At 37.8% G+C, this 19,620-nt stretch overlaps 1 protein-coding gene across 12 annotated transcripts in view; it reads right to left on the bottom strand.

The window, feature by feature from the left end:
* The window catches only part of CHD2 (chromodomain helicase DNA binding protein 2), a 113,640-nt gene that overhangs the window by 50,837 nt on the left and 43,183 nt on the right, over window positions 1-19,620 (bottom strand). For all 12 annotated transcript variants that reach the window (XR_014071334.1, XM_081550380.1, XM_081550382.1 and 9 more), the window contains 6 exons: window positions 15,639-15,855; window positions 13,686-13,775; window positions 12,649-12,839; window positions 2,471-2,659; window positions 845-1,007; window positions 365-517 (listed from right to left, as the gene is read on the bottom strand). Coding sequence is in view for 11 of the 12 variants with exons in the window: in XM_081550380.1 (XP_081406506.1) it covers window positions 365-517; window positions 845-1,007; window positions 2,471-2,659; window positions 12,649-12,839; window positions 13,686-13,775; window positions 15,639-15,855 (1,003 nt within the window). In the remaining variant the exon portion in view is untranslated. The remainder of the gene's footprint in view (window positions 1-364; window positions 518-844; window positions 1,008-2,470; window positions 2,660-12,648; window positions 12,840-13,685; window positions 13,776-15,638; window positions 15,856-19,620) is intronic.

The raw sequence follows: 19,620 nt of genomic DNA, 5'->3' as shown, positions 1-19,620 counted from the left end.
ATTAAAAAATATTAGGCCAAATAAGTTGCACACATGCCTATACATAGATTACAGATAAGTTTTTGCCTTTTATTGTTTAACATGCAGAAAAATATTATGCTAAAGAAACTCCTAAAAAAAAAAAAAGAAACTCCTTCTTCCCCCTTATTTTTCTCTAAATCTTACTGGAGATTAATGAATGAAGAAGAAAACCCTTAATTTTACAAAAGTAAAATTAATATCCTCCTGGAACCTTAATCTCAGTTTGTTTCAAACAAGAAAACTCTTTGTTTTCCACTTAAGGATAATTTAACAAGCAAAGCATATAACCTAGGAGGGAGGGAGAGAGATGAAGGGAGAGACCCTAAGCACCGAGCATCCTTACCTGGAAAGGGTAGTGCTTAATAGTCAGGTACTCAGCCAGGATATCCAACATCCTCACCATCTGAGAGAAGATAAGGACTCTGTTTCCTCTTTCTCGAAGTCTTGTCAACAGTTTATCTAACAGAATCAACTTCCCACTGCTCCTGATCAGGGACTGAAGAACGAAAAGACATGATCATGATCAAAAGGATACTTCAATTTGCCCTTCACCTCTAAGAGTTCATATTTTAAAAATCATCTTAAAGGTTTTGGAAGCCTTCTGCAATCTAGCTGACAAGCAATTCCTGAAATGCTCTTTACCTGGTATCTGTGACTATACTTTCCAGATTTTTTCTAGCTATTTGGTTTTTCTCACCTGTTTTTAAAGCTTCTTTTGATGCTCCTTGAAGAGCCATCAAGGAGGAAAAGGAGTGTTTTGATTAAAAGCATCTACAGAAACTAAACTGTCCTTAAACTAATTACAAACAAGGTAAGCACACACCAGAAGAATTTCCTGTCCATTTTCCCTTTCATTTTCTTCAGGGGGTTTAATCAGATAACAGTGGTTGCAGCATTTCTTCAGTTCCATCACAATATTGAGGAAACCAGATGTGCTGCCTCTTGTTCCTTTGGCAAGAGCCTTGTAATTCCTGGTCAGAATCCATCTGCAAATCAAAACAATGACAATGTTATCAGATGCAAAGAAAGAGAACAGGGTATTCCAGAAGATTATAAAAGGAAACACTATTACTGAGGGCATGGGGGTGGAGGGGAATTAAAAAGGCAAGGAAGGATGCTTTATCTTCTATCTCCTGTCACCTAACCAGGAACCCTCACACATCTCCAGAGTCAGACCATTAAACATTCTATTGGGTATTTCAACCTGGCTGAGCATAGGAATATTAAAAAGAGGATAATAACAATAAACAATTTGATGTATGATGCAGGGAGCTCAAGGATTAAGGTGCTCTGTGGCAACCCACAGGGATGGGACAGGGTGGGAAGTAGGAGGGAGGTTCAAGAGGGAGGGGACATGCATACCTATGAGTGATTTATGTGATGTACGGCAGAGACTAACACAATATCCTCTAATAAAAGTAAATACTTTTTTTTTTCAGAAAGCCAAGGCAAAAAAAATACATATATACTAGAACATATATTACATTTATGTATTTTACATAAACAATGACTGTCACTGAAGCTGTCTTTAATATAGTATAAAAGTGGAAATTAAGCTATCACAAATTAGAAAATCAGTTAAATAAATGAGATATATCAAAGACAAAAGCTACAGACCCATTTAAATTGTGTAAAAGGGAGTTTTACAGAATACAGTGCTCGTGATGAGTGTGTTTCACAACTCAGTTTGGAAAGAAGGGAGGACGGGGTGCATGAATATTCTCACATATCCAAATAAGCTCTAACCACAAACCCCAAAATATGAGAAGCACTTTTCTTCTGCACTGTGAAATTTCTTTACACTTTCAGCAATCACATGTTTAGGAAGCCATCTCAAAGAGGGATGCTCAAAGACTATAGCACTGTTTATAAAAAGCAAGTATTTGGAAATATCCAAATGTCCATGACTAGGGGACTAGTAATAAACTTTTCCACAGATCCACTATGCGGTTGTAAAAAGGAAGGGCTGTGTGTCTCTGTAAACTACTGTGGAATGTTCCCCAGCACAGCTGTTTGGTATCACCAAGTGAAAAAAGTTAAGGTACAGAAAAATGCACACAGTGTGCTACCATCTGTATAAGAAGATAAAGGCCAAAAGAAGTTAGCGTGTATCTGCTTGTATTTTAAAAATTAAAAATAACAGTAATCATTACCTAAGGAGAAGAGAAACTAGAATGGAGGAGACAAGGATGGAAGGCAGGTGTCTTTGAACAGGCCAGGCTTGGCAGTTTGGCTTTGGAGCTCTGTTAACTATTATAAATAATCATAAACAAAATTAAAGCAATTCCTTAAAAATAAATTTCCCTCTCTCTGACCATAAATAAACGGCTATTTAAATCTGTGTTGAGACTTCACTAAAAAAGGCAGTTTACCTGTCAGGTCTCTCTCTCTCATGTCCTCCTGGCACTGATCTTAATCCCTTTTGGGCCTGAGTCAGCCAATGACTTACTTGTAATACTGTTTCTGAAGGGCTGACATCTCCACTCTGAGAATCTGTTCCACTTTGGCAGGAAGAGATTTCTCCACATCTTTCTTCACTCTCCGGAGAAGGAAAGGCTCTAGCACCTTATGAAGACTCTGATAGCCATTCTCTCTCCCTTTCCCATGGTCTTCTTCAAAATCTTCCCAAAACTCAAACCTAGAGATAAAACAGAACAGTGTGACTCAATTACATAGAAGAAAAAAAAAATTTTCCAACTAAAATTTCTTTTTTAAGGAACCAACTAGAAGAAAAAAAAAAGTCTGTTAAAAAAAAGAATCTTCCCTATAAGGATAAATAAATTTTATCTTTCACTAGCTCTTGAATACAAGAGAGGGGAAAACAAAAAGGCAAGGAAAAATCAACCGAATCAATTTCATCAGTCTATGCTGGATAACAGCAGGTTTCTGATTCTGAGACTGGATCCAGGGTTCACAAAATATTTCAGTAGATCATGCAATTAGTACATAAGTAACAAGTTATTGTGATAAAATGTTAGGCAGAAAATTAATCATAAGCTATTGTTTAATAAGCTGCAATTTATAGGGAAAACAATATTCAAAGATAAAAGAAATAGTGGTGATATTACAGCTGTCACCGAAGGTAAAAATTATATCGTTTCCATCAGTCATCCTTACTGCTCATAGATATAAAAGTTAATAGATTACAATGACAGTCAACCACACAACAGCCCCCAGACAAGAACAATGTTAAGTGATACAAATTTAATACTAACAGAACTTGGAGGCACAAAATTAATGAAATTTAAAAACATGTCACCCATAACAAATTCTGCCTGAACTCTACAGATCAAAGTTTTTCCTGTGTAAATATTAATTCAACCATCTTTGGATCACTAAAGGATCTGTGGCAGAAATTCAGTATGGGACATTATGATCGAAGTTCTCTCAAAAATAAAAATTGAAAGAAGTTTATTTCATGAGGCTTAGAAAAATATGCTCTGACTTGCCACATGAGAGCCAACAAAGCACCTGGAAGAAGCTGCTTAGTTCTGTGCACAGACTGACGCTCAGTGGATGAGATGCTGCCCACAGTCTGCCTTCCGACACCAGGACGCCCTGCTCTGCTGGGGTCAGTCAAGCCCCGGAATTATAAATTCAGGACTCGACATTACCTAGAGCTACCATGTAATGAGATCTCTGATAAGAGAGAAAGTCAAAGACAGCAAATGCCAGCACTGCCACTGGGCACAAGGCCGTTACCCGTCTGCTGCCATTTCTGAACTCATGAATGGCCAAGCACGTCATCAGGCACGAGGAGCGTCAGTTTCAAGCCCGAGTGACAGCTGGTAACACCTGAAACAACCACATTCAGAGAGCTAGAGAAAGCAACCTTTAGAGGCAGAGATCTGAACACACCATTAAAGCTTCTCCCTCAACAAGCCGAAGGTACACAGTATTTTGCCATACTGCTATAAAAATAAGAACATAAAATAAATTGAAGAATTAAAACTGATAAGAGGATTAGACGGAACAACGTAAAAAATGAGCTATCTCAACAGCATCTCAACGCAAAATGTATGGGGCAACTGGAAATGAAAGACCATTCCTATACATCAGGCTATTTTCTGAACAGCTGGGAGATAAATAATTTCAAGAGAATGTTTTAATTTATATAACACATATTATAATTAAAACTACACTAGTCTAAAAACTTAAATAATAGACTTTTTTTTAAACAAGACTAACTGCTCCTACTGATTTAGCCAACAAATATTTTCACCCACCTAGTGTACTCTTACTGCATTAAAGGAGTTAATATGAGATATTCTTTCTTAGATATATGTTGAATTATTTACAAACTGCTTATGGCTGCTTTCTGTCTATATAGCATATGAGTAGTTGTGACAGAGACCTACGCCTAGTTGAAATGTTTACTACCAGGTTCGAAATGTTTACTACCAGGTCCTTTAAGAAAAATTTGCCAGTTCATGCACTGGACAACTGTCAGTTTGTAATACCATGGATATAACAGGTATACTGTCATCATGGTGAACTTATAATGATACCACATCACAGCCTAAAGATAGCTATTTCTCTGTTAATCAGCTTCTGTATTTAACATATGCCTCTCACCAAAGTAGAAACAATTCTGCATTTTCCAGATCTTAGGATTATGGATAAACAGAAGCTCACTCTAGTGAGGAACAACAAAGAAGAAAATTGAATCAAAGCAGGGAGAATGGTATACTAGCAGTCATGTGATAAATATGTGAAAGGACAAGTACAAAAAAATTCAGACTGGACTAAACTCAGAAGCAAAACAACAACAACAACAAAATACTAAGAGGTAAAAATCTCTGAAAATACTCTATCAAACTGAGTTATTTTGTAGGGTGGGTATGAAATACACATTTGCACATGATTGTGTGTATACGCTGAATTCTTTGATGTAGTCATTGCTCTTTCTTGCTTTAAAAGCAAGCCCCATACTGTGCAAAAACACGACATACAAAACACAGTGGCTCACTGATACATATCTCTGGTAAGGGTAGTAACCACACACCGTAAGGGTAGGTTCCTGGTCAGAGTCACCATTCAGAAAAGGTGACTGGACTCTGCACAAAGGAAACACCGTTTCAGTTGGTTAAAAAGAACACTAACTTTTGGATGCTGAGAACAATGGCCTATCACAGTTGAGGGAGGGAAAGTTCAGAAGTTATGTGAGTAAACCTCTCTTCTGTACAATGACATTCCTTCAGGGGATCACTTCCCTAAAAGGAACAAACGGTTGTAGAGAGCCGTAATGAACCTCAGAACTACCACACAGGGTAGGAGAAAAGTAATTCACAGGATTTGTCATCCACACAGCAAGCTCAGATGCAAATAAAGGAAAATTTAAATTCCTTAATTAATGGATTTCCTTCTTATACATACATCTTCATGAAAAATGATTTTTTTTAATGTCTGAAAATGTTTTAAAAACAAAGTTTACAAAGAGAAAAAGCTCTCTTAAACATACACATGTTTATAAACACACATGCATACACACACACACAGTGCATCTCTTAACTCCAATCCATCCTCCAATAATTATCCAACTGGCCACATGGAAACCTTTGGCAAACACTAACTGAATGATCATCTCTAGTGGAAAAAAGTAATTCAAAGTTCCTTTCTTTAATTATAAAAGCAAGATACATAAAATTTTTTTCCAAAATGTAGCCCATGCTGGGTGGAATGCCCCAGTTGCTTAAGAGCAACAAAAAATTAATTATAACCATTTAGGAGTCAAAATCCCTACCATCCACTTCACTAGCCAAGTACAAAAGGACAAATCTTAGCTAACCATTCACTGGAGGAAACTAAGCATCACGTTTCTTTCTCTAGAAAATGAGCACATATGTTCCCATAGGCCTCAAGGTTCCTACTATGTAGACTACTTCTGTCTTCATCTCTATGGTGCTGGTGCTATGAAGGACGCATTATTTCTCTTTAGAATTTGAAGTTTAAAGGACATGGGCCTGGGTCACAGAAGACCAGAGATAGATCTCAGTCTATCCACTTATTAACCATATGATATGAGACACATTTTCATCATCTCTCTAAGACAGCATATTCTCACTACAATCTGAGGCTAAACATACACAGTATATCAAAAGTCAGATACAAGAAAATAATATGAAAACTCTAAAGTAATATACTTGAAAATTCTCTTATCCATTTCAGAAAACAAAGGTAACTAATAATTGATACCCCCACTGTGTCTAAACTTTCATTCATCATCTGTTTCATAGCACGCACATTTTGAAAAACACACTTTATAAAAACATGGGCTTCTGCTAATATATGACGGACAGGGTATTCATTACAGAATGGACAACAGAATGTTTAGAAAGAGAAGGCGGAAACTGCCTCCCTCCTCAAAACAGTGACTACTATTGACTTACAGAGCTCTGTGGGAGGAACAGAGGATCCAGGTGAGCAGCAAATGGGACACGGAAAAGATCAGCAATGAGACGGGGTGGGGAGAGTGGAGGATGACAGAATGAGCAACGCGGGGAGACAGCGGGAACTCTCTCGCGTAGTCCTTCTCAACAGGTGGTGACTTCACCCCTCTGGGGGACATTCGGCAATGTCTGGAGACATTTTTGGTTGTCACAACTGAGGAAGGGGGGTCACTCCTGGCATGGAGTAGGCAGTGGCCATGGATGCTGCTGAACATCATAAAATGCCAAGGAGAGCCACCTCCCACTTTGCATAAAAGAATTATCCAGCCCAAAATGTCAATAGTGCTGAGGTTAGGAAACTCTGTTCCAAGAGAAGGCAGAGGAAGGAGGGGCATAGAGGGGGGTCTCCTCTCTCACAAGCATACTATAGTGAGGATGCCTGAAAAAAAAGGAAATAGTCTAAGCCTGTTCTAATAACTGCTGTAGTAAGAGCATAATCAGAGTGGTCAAGTTTCTCTGTCTTCTGAGGACTCTTAAACTATTCTTCAAAACTAAAGGTGAAAAGAGAACAGCACAGACAAATGAAGACAGAATTTGTGGTTAGAAGGCCTGCTTTACAAGAAATACTAAAAAGAGCCCTTCAAGCTAAAAGTGACACCTGACAGCAACTTGACTGCACAAGAAGAAATGAAGGTCACTAAAAATGATAAAGTAAAACGGTAAATATATAAGACTGTATAAACACATTTTCTCTTTTCTTAATTTCCTTAAAACACAAGCCTGAATAAAGCAATCATTTTATCACTGTATTCTTGGGTTTTACAACAAGGAAGGAGGAGAAAATAGAGCTATACTGCAGAAAAGTTGCTATATTTTACCAGAATTAAATCAGTATTAATTTTAAGAATACGGTGATGAGATGTATACACTAAAAACCTTGGAGCAACCACTAAAAACTATTTGTTGATACAAAAGAAGTCGGCAAAGAAAAAAACAAAGGAACAAAAAAGAAATAAGACATATAGAGGGAAAACAAAACAGACATAAATCCAACCGTATCAATAATTATAACTAAATACTCCAATCAAAAGGCAGAAATTATCTTACTAGAGAAAAAAGGAAAATCCAGCTATATGTTGTCTACAGAGACACAATTTAGACTCAAAGAAAGAAACAGGGTGAAAGTAAAACAATGGAAAATAGTATACTACGCAAACAGTTATCAGGAGAGAGCTGAGGAGTTATAAAATCAAAATAGACCTAAAGAGCAAGAAATATTACTGGAGATAAAGAGGGACATTTTATAATGATAAAAAGGTCGACAAATCAGAAACATATAAAATAAAAAACATACTAGACTATATAACAAGTAACTATTTAAGCATGTGCTCTAAGACAGAAGTAAACTACAAATCATTTGAGAAATGGATTTGGAAAATAACACACTTAAAAGAAACCCATGTACAAAAGAAGAAATCAAAAGAGCAATTCAAAAATAGGTGAAACTGAATTAAAATAAAACACAAGATAGCAACATTTATGGGCTGCAGCTATAGCAGTTCAGGGAGGGAATCTGTATCTTTAAGCACCTATACTGGGAAAAGGAAGGAAAGGACTTAAATCAATAATCTAAGCTTCCATCTTAAGAAAATAGAAAACAAGAAAATTAAATGAAAAGCACAGGAAGACAATAATAAAAACGAGAGTGGAAATAAATGAAATTCTAAATAAAAAAAACAAAAACAAAGCAATAATGTCCAAAGCTGGTGTCTTTGAAAACATCCCCAATATTGTTAACTTTTACCTATTATAAAAAGACCAACAGACAAGACACAAGTTACCATAATCAAAGTATTATTTAGATCAGTATTGATCCTTCAAAAATTAAAAGGATTATGAGGAAATACTAGTTTTATGCCAACAGATGAAATAAACAAATTCTTAGACACAAGTTAGCAAAACAAAGTCAAGATGAAACAGAAAACCTGAATAGACCTATAACTAGAAATGGAAATACTCATTAAAAATTTTCTCATAAAGAAAAGCCAAAGCTCACAAGGCTACACTGGTGAATCCTATCAAATGTTATAAAAAGTAATACAAATCTTAACAAATTGTTTCAGAAAATAAAGGAGGGAATACCATACAATTCATTCTATGATCCTGATATCAAAGCCAGAAAGACATCACCAAAACAAAAAACAAAGAAAACTAGGTACCTCAGAAACAAAAATGGAAAAATCTTTAACAAAATATTAGCAAATTGAATCCAGAAACATATAAAAAGGATTCAACATTATGACCAAGTCAGATTTACCCCATGAATGAAAGGCTGACAATATCTAAAAAGTAACTAATGCTATATACCACACTGGTAGACTATAGAACAAAAAATACTCAAGAGTTTGTAAAAACTCTTCAAAAACTAGGAACACAAGAACATTTCCTCACCCTTATAAAGGGTACCTAACAAAAATTCTGTAACATCATACTCCCACCATTTCTACTCAACATGGAAGTTCTAGCCAATACAATAAGACAAGAAATAAAAGGCATCTACCTACACTGGAGAAATGAGGTTCTACAGCCTTTACTTAGAGAAGATGTGAGTCTAATAAAGAACTTTAATCTAGACTACTTTTAAAAAAATTAAAAGCCTCTTCAACTCATAAAGGGTGCTACCTGGCGGAGTAGAAGGGTGTGTGCTCATCTTTTCCCGCGAGAACACGAAAATTGCAACTAGCTGTTGAACAACCATTGACAGGAATATGTTGGAACACAAGAAAAAAAGATAACCCACGTCCAAGGACAAAGGAGAATAAGGCAAACGATTTAACTTAAAAATAGGTGAAAGACTGAACAGACATATCACCAAAGATACGCTAATGGCTAATGAACACATGAAAACATGTTCAATATTATTAGTCACTCTAGAAATGCAAGTCAAAACACAATGAGGTATCACTATTTACCCACCAGAATGGTTAGAATCCAAAAGACTGATAATACACCAAGTATCGGTGATGATAGACAGAAATAAAAAAATTCAAACATTTCTGATGGGAATGTTAAATGGTACAGTCTCTTTAGAAAACAGCCAGTAGCTTCTTAAGAAGTTAAATATATATTTTATGAACAACCCAGCAATTCCAGTCCCATGTATCTAGTCATTAACAAAATAGCACCAAACTGAAGCAACCCGAACATTCATCAACTGGTGACTGGTTATGTATAGAATGGAATATCACTCCATAATAAGAGAATAACTCTTAATAAATGCTACAACATGGACAAATCTCAAAATTATTATGCTAAGTAAAAGAAGCCAAAAACAAAAGATTACTTATTAGGATTCAATTTAGATGAAATTTTTAGAAAAGGTACATCTCTAGAGATGAAAACTGTTTAGTGATTGCCTAAGGCTAGCAGTTGAAGCAGAGATTAATTACCAACAGGCAAGAAGGAAATTTTTTTGGTGAGGAACATACTCTAAAGATAGACTGTGGGGATGGCTGAATAATTCTATAAACTTACTAAAAAAAAAAAATTGATTTTTATACCTAAAATGATACATTCTATGGTGGCTGCTGCTGTTCAGCTGTCCAGTCGTGTCCGACTCTTTGCAACCCCATGGACTGCAGCACACCAGGCCTCCCTGTCCCTCACCATCTTCCGTACCACATTCTATGGTACATACGTTATATTCCAATAGACTGTTTCCTTAGGCCATCCAAAACCTGCCTTGCTCAGTTTATGGCACAGAGTAAGCACTCAAGTCTTCTCCAAATTGAAAAAAAAAAAATGTGGAGCATTTATCTATTAATTTGACAATTCTTAATTGAACTGTTTACTGCATGCCATGTACTATTCTAGGTCTGTGGACCACAGATGAATAAGTAAACAAGGTCCCTGCTACTTCTGAATGCATAATTTAACGGCATGGGATCAGTCAGGAAATAAATGGGGGAAAAAAAAAAGGTGCCATATAGAAAATGGAATGGGGTATGGAAGATAAGCATGTCTGATAATAAACTTCAGGTTTGCGGGTCATATAAGCTAAGGCAAAGACATTAATAAGTGACTTCCCATCTGAAGATGAGGAGAAAGAACATTCCAGACAAAAAGAATAGCAATGCTTGGACCCACACATATATGGGCACATTATCTTTGACAAAAGAGGCAAGAATATACAATGGGGAAAAGACAGTCTCTTCAACAAGGGGTGCTGGAAGAAGTGGACAAGTATGTGCAAAAGAATGAAATTAGAATACTTCCTAACACCACACACACAGATAAACTCGAATTGGATTAAAGACCTAAATGTAAGACCAGAAACTGTAAAACTCTTAGAAAAAAACATAGGCAGAACACTGTATGACATAAATCATAGCAAGATCCTTTATGACCAACCCACCTCCTAGAATCATGGAAATAAAAACAAAATAATTAAATGGGACCTAATTAATCTGAAAGCTTTTGCACAGCAAAAGAAACCATAATCAAAGTGAAAAGATAACCCTTAGAATAGGAGGAAATACTAGCAAATGAAACAACTGACAAAGAATTAATTTCCAAAATATACAAGCAGCTCATACAATACTCATTACCAGAAAAACAAACCACCCAATCAAAAAGTGGATAGAAAGATCTAAACAGACATTTCTCCAAAGAAGACATACAGATGGCTAATAAATGTATGAAGAGATGCTCAACATCACTCATTATTAGAGAAATGCAAATCAAAACTACAACGAGGTATCACTTCACCACAGACAGAATGGCCATAATCAAAAATGCCACAAACAAGTACTAGAGAGGGTGTGGAGAAAAGGGGACACTCCTGCACTGCTGGTGGCAATGTAAATTGATACAGCCACTATGAAGACAGTACGAGGATTCCTTTAAAAACTAGGAATAAAACCATCATAGGACCCAGCAATATCACTTCTAGGCATATACCCTGAGGAAACCCAAAACTGAAAAAGACACACGTACCCCAGTGTTCAATGCAGCACTATTTACAACAGCCAAGACACGGATGCAACCTGACGTCCATCGGCAGATGGATAAAGAGGCTGTGGTACATATACACAAGGGCCATAAGAAGGAACACATTTGAGTCAGTTCTAATGAGGTGGTTGAACCTAGAGCCTATTGTACAGAGTGAACTAAGTCAGAAAGAGAAAAACAAATATGGTATATTAACACATAAACCCGGAATCTACAAGGATGGTACTGATGAACCTGTTCATAGAGCAGCAGTGGAGACGCAGACACAGAGCACAGATTTATGGACAAGGGTGGGGGAGGGAGGAGAGGGTGGGATGAATGCAGAGAGCAGCATGGAGGCATTTACACTAACGTATGGAGATAGATGGCCAATGGGAATGTGCTGTATGACTCAGGAACTCAAACTGGGGGTCTGTGACAACCTAGAGGGCTGGGATGGGGCGAGAGGTGGGACGGAGGTGCGAGAGGGAGGGGACGTGTGTACACCTATGGCTAGTTCATGTTGATGTGTGACAGAAATCAAACCAACATCATAAGCCAATCATCAATCAATTAAAAACAATAATAAAATAAAAAAAGAAAAGAATAGCAATGCTTGGCATGTTAAAGGAACCAAAAGATAGCCAGAATGGCTGGAGCATAATCAGTGGTGAAGAAAATGCTAAGATGGGTCAGCCTAAGTAGGGTATTCCACATTAGGGTAACAATTTAGATTTCAAGTATCATCAAACACCATTGGATAATTTTAAGTTTTATGAAACGTGCATACCATCTCTCCCACAAAAATCTTTTCAGTAAAGACATCCCACAATTCCTTAATAAGGTAATTTTAACAAATCCAAAGTTGATGCTTTCATTATCAAAAGCTTAGATTTAAGCTATTTTATTATCAGATTGTATACCTTGTATACTTCATTCCAATTATATTGATGACCTTATAGCCACCAGGAGAAGGTCTGAAATGTTTTCTATTTATCAATTATTTCCTCCAAAGCATTAAACAATTCAAATGCTTGGTAGACAATATGCTTTCTTCCTTAACAGACTGATTTCTGAGCTTTCTATCATTTGTTATAAAACATTTTACACTTTTATTGCTGCCTCAGTTCAATGCTTTGCTTTCCCCAAACCATGCCATCTGTTTTCCCTAAGGTCTGCTAAAAAAATTAAAAAGCATTGGCATTTCCGACATTCTAGCATCTTTTGAAATACACAGGAAAGAGCTTACTTCTCCGGCATAATAAAGTGCAGCAAGGACCAGAGCTCTTTGAGGGAATTCTGAAGAGGGGTCCCCGTAATCAGGAGCCTATGGTTGGACTTGAAATCAATCAGAGTTTTATACAATAAAGAGTCATCATTCTTCAACCGATGGGCTTCATCCACTCCCAGAAAGGCCCAGTTAATACTGCCCAGCACAGTCTAAAGTAAAAACAAAACAGAAGGAGCCACCAGGTCAGAAGGGAACCCCAAAATACTCTCAAGTGTTGATTATCTCTGTACAAATACCATCACAAAGGTTTACATAGAAACATTTATTCTTCACTGACTTAAAAGTATGTAAGACTGTTCTGTTTATTCTGTTAGTTGCCAGACTGGTGTTAACTCAAAAGAGCAGGTCATCCTCTAAAACCAAGGTGGGGTCTTTTAGATATTGCTGCATGCCTCAAAGCGAAAACACAAAAACTGGTATGCTGGGCAAAAACAACACAAAAACAAAAACTCATGATTTCGCAGTCTCTCCTTAATTAAGATTCTTCTCTGCCTATTCTCCAGCCCGACCCTGAAGCACAGAAACACCAAGAGCCACCAAGCTGAACCTGTTTACACCTATCATCATCAATGGGATCAGTTGGCACATACATTTCATAGTAACTGCAGAAAGGCGATAATTTAAAGAGCTTCATTTTTCTGTCCTCTTCAGAGACCATTTATAACATCTGTTCTGGAGAAGTGCTTAACAATAAGATGGCAGATGCCTGAGAGGCACTCAAGACCAGTTTCCAATGACTGACCAGAACCTCCTGTCAGTTATGAGCCTCAATACCCTTTCATCCTGTCTTATTCAATTGGCTTAGGTGACCTAAGGTCCCCTTTAACTGTAAGGTTCTGGGTTTTTTTAATATATATAACCTTAATATTCTTCATGGATTTTCTGTTCTTCATTTGTTTGCTTTTTTAAATAAAAACAGAAAAATAACATGGCAAGGGGGAGGCACAGATCACACCCTTTGGACAAGTCACACTCTTGGGTTACCAATTACACACCTTATCTTTTAAGAGGATCTCATATGTTGTTATAAGTGCATTGAACTTTAGCCTTTTGGTCTGAGAGTGAATCCATTCATATTCTCGTATCTATAAGAGAAAATAGAAATTAAGACACAATTTCTACTTTAAGATTTCTATATCACCACCAAGTCTTATGACAGATGCATCAAAATATGCCAAATAAAAAATTAAATCTAAATTAGAACTTAATGAATACTTTATACATTCTAAACTGATCTAAGCAACCAAAGTACAGAGCAATACAAGTTAGAATTAAAAGATCTATTACTGAGCAGTAAAAACTTTACTGCCAGAATTCAAATCGTCTTCTCTCCCTATTCCCCTACCCCGAATACATTTGAGAAAAAAATGCATCTCATGAGCAATTAAACCCTAGTGACTTGAACTTTATCTAGAGATCTTCCAGAATGAGAATTTTCTTAAGGAAATATAATTTGATTATTCTTCGGGTAGGGCATACTTTTATTAGTAAATAAAACAAATTCCAACTTCTGACTTGGTCAGAAATTTCATTAATCATTTAGCAATAAGATGTGGCTCCCAAGAAGAAGGAAAGGGAGGCTTACAGGATAAAAATACAACCTAATAGGAATGAAAATAACATCAATGCAAAGAAACATAAAAACTAACACATTCATACAAAAGTATGAAGTATGTAACTGGACTCCCAGCAAGCACAATGGCCCATGACAAAGCTCCTACAGTTTGGTTATCAAGTTAGGAATGGAAAATGGATCAAGGAGAGCTTGAGAAAATCACCATCAAGTGGGAAGAAAGAACAAAGAAAATGAGTACTGGGAAGAAAAGAAAATGTCCCTGACTCCACAATTAATTAGAGTCCAGTTTCTTTGTCCTCACCTTTCAGTGCAGTAGTGTTTGAAGCAATTCTGCATAATCTAGATTTTCTTTTTTAATGGTTAACGGATGGATTAACAAACTGAGGAACTATTATATATTTAGAAACTCAAAATTAGAGCAATGAAATCTGCCAGAGTTTAGGTTAGGCAATTTCAATGAAAATATCTAATAAAAATAAACCTGAATTAGCACAATAATACACGGTGAGAACATCTCTCTAAAAGGTTTGAGGATTCCCAGTGGCTTGCTCTGATTATAAGCAACTCCCTAGAAACAGTTTATTCCAACAGTGGTGAAAAAGCCCAGGTCTGGGATTGGACACATCGTTGTCCCAACCCCAGCTCTGCCACATCCCAACTGGCCTGAAGACAAGTGTTAACCTCTCAGAGTCAATTTTCTTCATCAGTTGATTGGAAAGAATATCATCTACTTTAGACTGTCGTAAGGATTACAGGTAATATTTGTGACGCACCCAGCACAGGGCCTGGCACATAGTACCTTAAAAAAGGTTACTCGTTATCAAGAAAAGATTTGTCAAACAAAGATAAACTTAAGCCCATGTGTTCCAAGTTCCTGATGCTCAAGTTAACTTTGGTATCAGACAAATTCTCATGTCTGCTGCTCTGAAATAGCTCACTGTCCTTTTATTCCTTTCTTATAAGTTATACAACTGCCCCATTTTTTAAGTTAGGAAACAAACTCTAAGAACTAAATTATTTTCAGTAATATCTCTGTCAAATACTATTAACATTTCATAAGGCATAAACTCTATTGCATAATCCTTTGTAAATAAAGTGGTCTTGAAAGTACAGAGGAAAGAAAGAAGAAAAACTTAATACTGCAATCCAATTAGGATTCCCATTCATGTATTGCTGTTGTTTTTCTTTACAAAGTAAGCATACATTTTTAAGACAATCAGAATTGTATTTTTGTGATACAGAAATCTCCCAATATCAGGGGCATAGCACAGTGTCAGAATCACAATTTTACTAAAGACTATAATAGCTTTAGGTCAATTTCCAAAATACATTTATAACACAGATTCTATCCCAATTCTTTTTGTTTACACACCGTATTTCTGCTCATCAGGTCACCTATGTAAACCACTACGTTAATCTCTGGTGCCCAGATTTCAAACTCCCTCTGCCATGAGGTGAGGGTGGATAAAGGGACGACTATAAGAAAGGGGCCATACAGCTGGTGTTGGTGGAACAGGTAGGAGAGGAATGATATGGTCTGGATGGTCTTTCCTAGGCCCATTTCATCAGCAAGGATTACACTGTTACTTCTGCAAAAAGAAAAAGATAAAAACAAAAAGATCATCAGTTCACACACAAAAAAACAAACAAAACAGTACATGCACAAACAGTAGAGGCATCAAGGCCTCACGATATCCCTCAGCAAGACATGGGTTTTGAGACTTAAATGTCTTTCCTCTCCTCTGCAATCAAGTCTCCTACGTGAGAAGACAGCCGGGTAACAAGTAATCTAAGTATAATAGAGGTCTGGATTACTGTAAGAGCCTGTTTAGATTATGTCCTTTATCTTGCATTTTGGTCTTTTCCATCTACCTCTTATAACAGAGAAGGCAGGTTTGTAATAGTGGTGTATACAAGCACATGACCGTGGGCTCCACCAATACAGAAAGCAGAGGCAGACGGGCTACCACACTGCTGGTGAGCCCTACAGCGTGACAGTCATGGGCCCTTGTTCAAACTGCCCACCATTCCACTGCTCGCCACTGGGCTGTTTAATGCTATAATCACTCCTCTCCAGACCTATACGCCGCAGGTGCAGAGCTTGTTTAAACATACTAGTGTCTAGCAGGGGTAGGCTGCAGATCAAATCTCTGAATCCCACCCCAGACCTGCTGAATCAGAATATCTGGAAAAGGGCTCAGGACTCTGTATTGTTAACAAGCACTTCTGGATACACTGTAATACGGGTATACTCCTTGGACCACACTTCGAGAAACACGGCTCTAGGAGACAGGCAGGATTTCAACAGGATGCTAATAGGAAAGGACTGTTCAGATACTAGGAAAAAACTTTAATTAATTTGAGCTAATTTAAACTTAAAAAAATAGCCAGTTAGGAAGTATGTTCTGGAAATAGAAAAGAGTCCATTTGGCAGGAAACCAGGGATGCATATATGCCACGAGGTTGAAAATATTAAAAGGTTCTTGAAAATCAGGCCACGGGAGATTTCAGCTCAGTCGCCCAATCATGTCCGACTCTTTGCAACCCCATGGACTGCAGCATGCCAGGCTTCCCTGTCCATCACCAACTCCTGGAGTTTACTCAAACTCATGTCCATTGAGTTGGTGATGCCATCCAACCATCTCATCCTCTGTCGTCCCCTTCTCCTCCTGTCTTCAATCTTTCCCAGCATCAGGGTCTCTTCCAATGAGTCAGTTCTTTGCATCAGGTGGGCAGAGTATTAGAGTTTTCAGCTTTAGCATCAGTCCTTCCAATGAACATTCAGGACTGATCTCCTTTAGGCTGGACTGGTTGGATCTCCTTGCAGTCCAAGGGACTCTCAAGAGTCTTCTCCAACAGCACAGTTCAAAAGCATCAATTCTGCAGTGCTCAGCTTTCTTTATAGTCCAACTCTCACATCCATATATGACCACAGGAAAAACCACAGCCTTGACTAGACGGACCTTTGTTGGCAAAGTAATGTCTCTGCTTTTTAATATGCTGTCTAGGTTGGAGATAACTTTCCTTCCAAGGAGTAAGCGTCTTTTAATTTCATGGCTGCAATCACCATCTGCAGTGATTGTGGAGCCCCCAAAAATAAAGTCTGCCACTGTTTCCACTGTTTCCCCATCTATTTCCCATGAAGTGATGGGACCAGATGCCATGATCTTAGTTTTCTGAATGTTGAGCTTTAAGCCAAATTTTTCACTCTCCTCTTTCACTTTCATCAAGAGGCTCTTTAGTTCTTCTTCACTTTCTGCCATAAGGGTGATGTCATCTGCATATCTGACGTTATTGATATTTCTCCTGGCAATCTTGGGGTTCCAGCTGGTGCTTTATCCAGCCCAGCGTTTCTCATGATGTACTCTGCATATAAGTTAAATAAGCAGGGTGACAATATACAGGCTTGACGCACTTCTTTTCCTATTTGGAACCAGTCTATTGTTCCATGTCCAGTTCTAACTGTTGCTTCCTCACCTGCATACAGATTTCTCAAGAGGCTGGTCAGGTGGTCTGGTATTCCCATCTCTTTCAGAATTTTCCACAGTTTACTGTGATCCACACAGTCAAAGGCTTTGGCATAGTCAATAAAGCAGAAATAGACGTTTTTCTGGAACTCTCTTGCTTTTTCAATGATCCGGCAGATGTTGGCAATTTGATCTGTGGTTCCTCTGCCTTTTCTAAAACCAGCTTGAACATCTGGTACGGTTCATGTATTGTTGAAGCCTGGCTTGGAGAATTTTGAGCATTATATTACTAGAGTGTGAGATGAGTGCAATTGTGCGGTAGTTTGAGCATTCTTTGGCATTGCCTTTCTTTGGGATTGGAACGAAAACTGACCTTTTCCAGTCCTATGGCCACTGCTGAGTTTTCCAAATTTGCTGACATACCGAGTGCAGCACTTTCACAGCATCATCTTTCAGGATTTGATATAGCTCAACTGGAATTCCAACACCTCCACTAGCTTTGTTCGTAGTGATGCTTCCTAAGGCCCACGGGAGATTTACATATGTATAATACACACTTAATCAGTGGACCAGAGAGAACAAAAACTAATATTCAAGTTAAACACAACTAACTGATTAGAAAAACAAGACATTTAATTCACTAAGAAGACATCCCTTTGAGTGATTTCCCTCGTATTTCTCTCACCTTTTCACAGCACTGGGGAGGAAACAAGGTTAATTTTCTCCCACATTTCCTCTCCCTAGCAAACTGCCACTGTCCATTTATACACATGAAAGGAGGTTTGGATTGGTCTGCCTGTTTTTCTGGAACTAGACCAAAACAGCATGTTACTTAATGCAAGGTTCCCACAACCAGGGCCGAGTAGCTAAACTGGGCCTTTTTCAACTGATTCTGAATTAATGAGTTTAAAGACTCTACAGGGTGTGACTCTGGACGAGGGCTCCTAAGAGCCCTGAAGTATAAAGCAAGAGGGTTAGCTACACAACTTCTAAGGCTCCACTTAGCTTATAAGTGTCCCTTAGGAAGGTCACATCTGACTATTCTCTGAAACAAAAATAATTTTCCAGCAATCGAGAACAGTAGTTACCTCAGACCTCCATTGTCAAAGAAATTGAACCTCCTCAAGATCTTTGTTTCTCACATTGAATGTTAAATATTATATAAATTTTAACAAGACAAAAAACAGATGGCTCAACTGGGAAAGTCACATAAATGCATCTCTGTAATGAAAAGCCATCTTTTCAGCATTGAGAAAAGAAGTTCATTTATCTTTGCTTTCAAGCTGTAGTCCTATTCTGAAATAAGAATTCTTGCTTTGCCACAAAATCCTGATGAAATTAAGAGTTTACATTTGGGGATGGAATGTGTAGACTGACATAAGGTACTTCCCCTTTCTCTGCCACTCTCCGTGCCGCCTTAATGGCGCACATGAAGGTCCTGGCTGATGCTCTCAAGAATACCAACAATGCGGAGAAGAGCGGCACACGCCAGGTGCCTACTGGGCCACACTCCAAAGCCACTGTCAGGTTTCCAACCACAATGATGAAGTATGGTTATGCTGGCAAATTTGAAATCGATGATCACTGGACTGTAAAAATTGTTGAGAACCTCACAGGCAGGCTACATGTAAGTGTGGAGTGACCAGCCCCAGATTTGATGCGCAACTGAAAGATTTAGAGAAATGGCAGAATGACCTGCTCCTGTCCCGTCAGTTTGGTTTCATTGTACCAACAACCTCAGTGGGCTCCATGGACCATAAAGAAGCAAGATGAAAACAGGAGGGGAAACCTTTGGATTCTTTTTCAAGGGATATAACACATATGTGCAAATAAAACGCCTTGAGGGGGTTAAAAAAGGTAGTTTTCACCCTGTATGTTCTATGAGGA

Source organism: Giraffa tippelskirchi, chromosome 12 (genome assembly GCF_054371585.1).
Source record: "Giraffa tippelskirchi isolate mGirTip1 chromosome 12, T2T-mGirTip1v1.2.pri, whole genome shotgun sequence".
Taxonomy (NCBI): Eukaryota; Metazoa; Chordata; class Mammalia; order Artiodactyla; family Giraffidae; genus Giraffa; species Giraffa tippelskirchi.
Note: the sequence above shows the minus strand (reverse complement) of the source record. Positions and strands in the feature narration are given on the sequence as shown.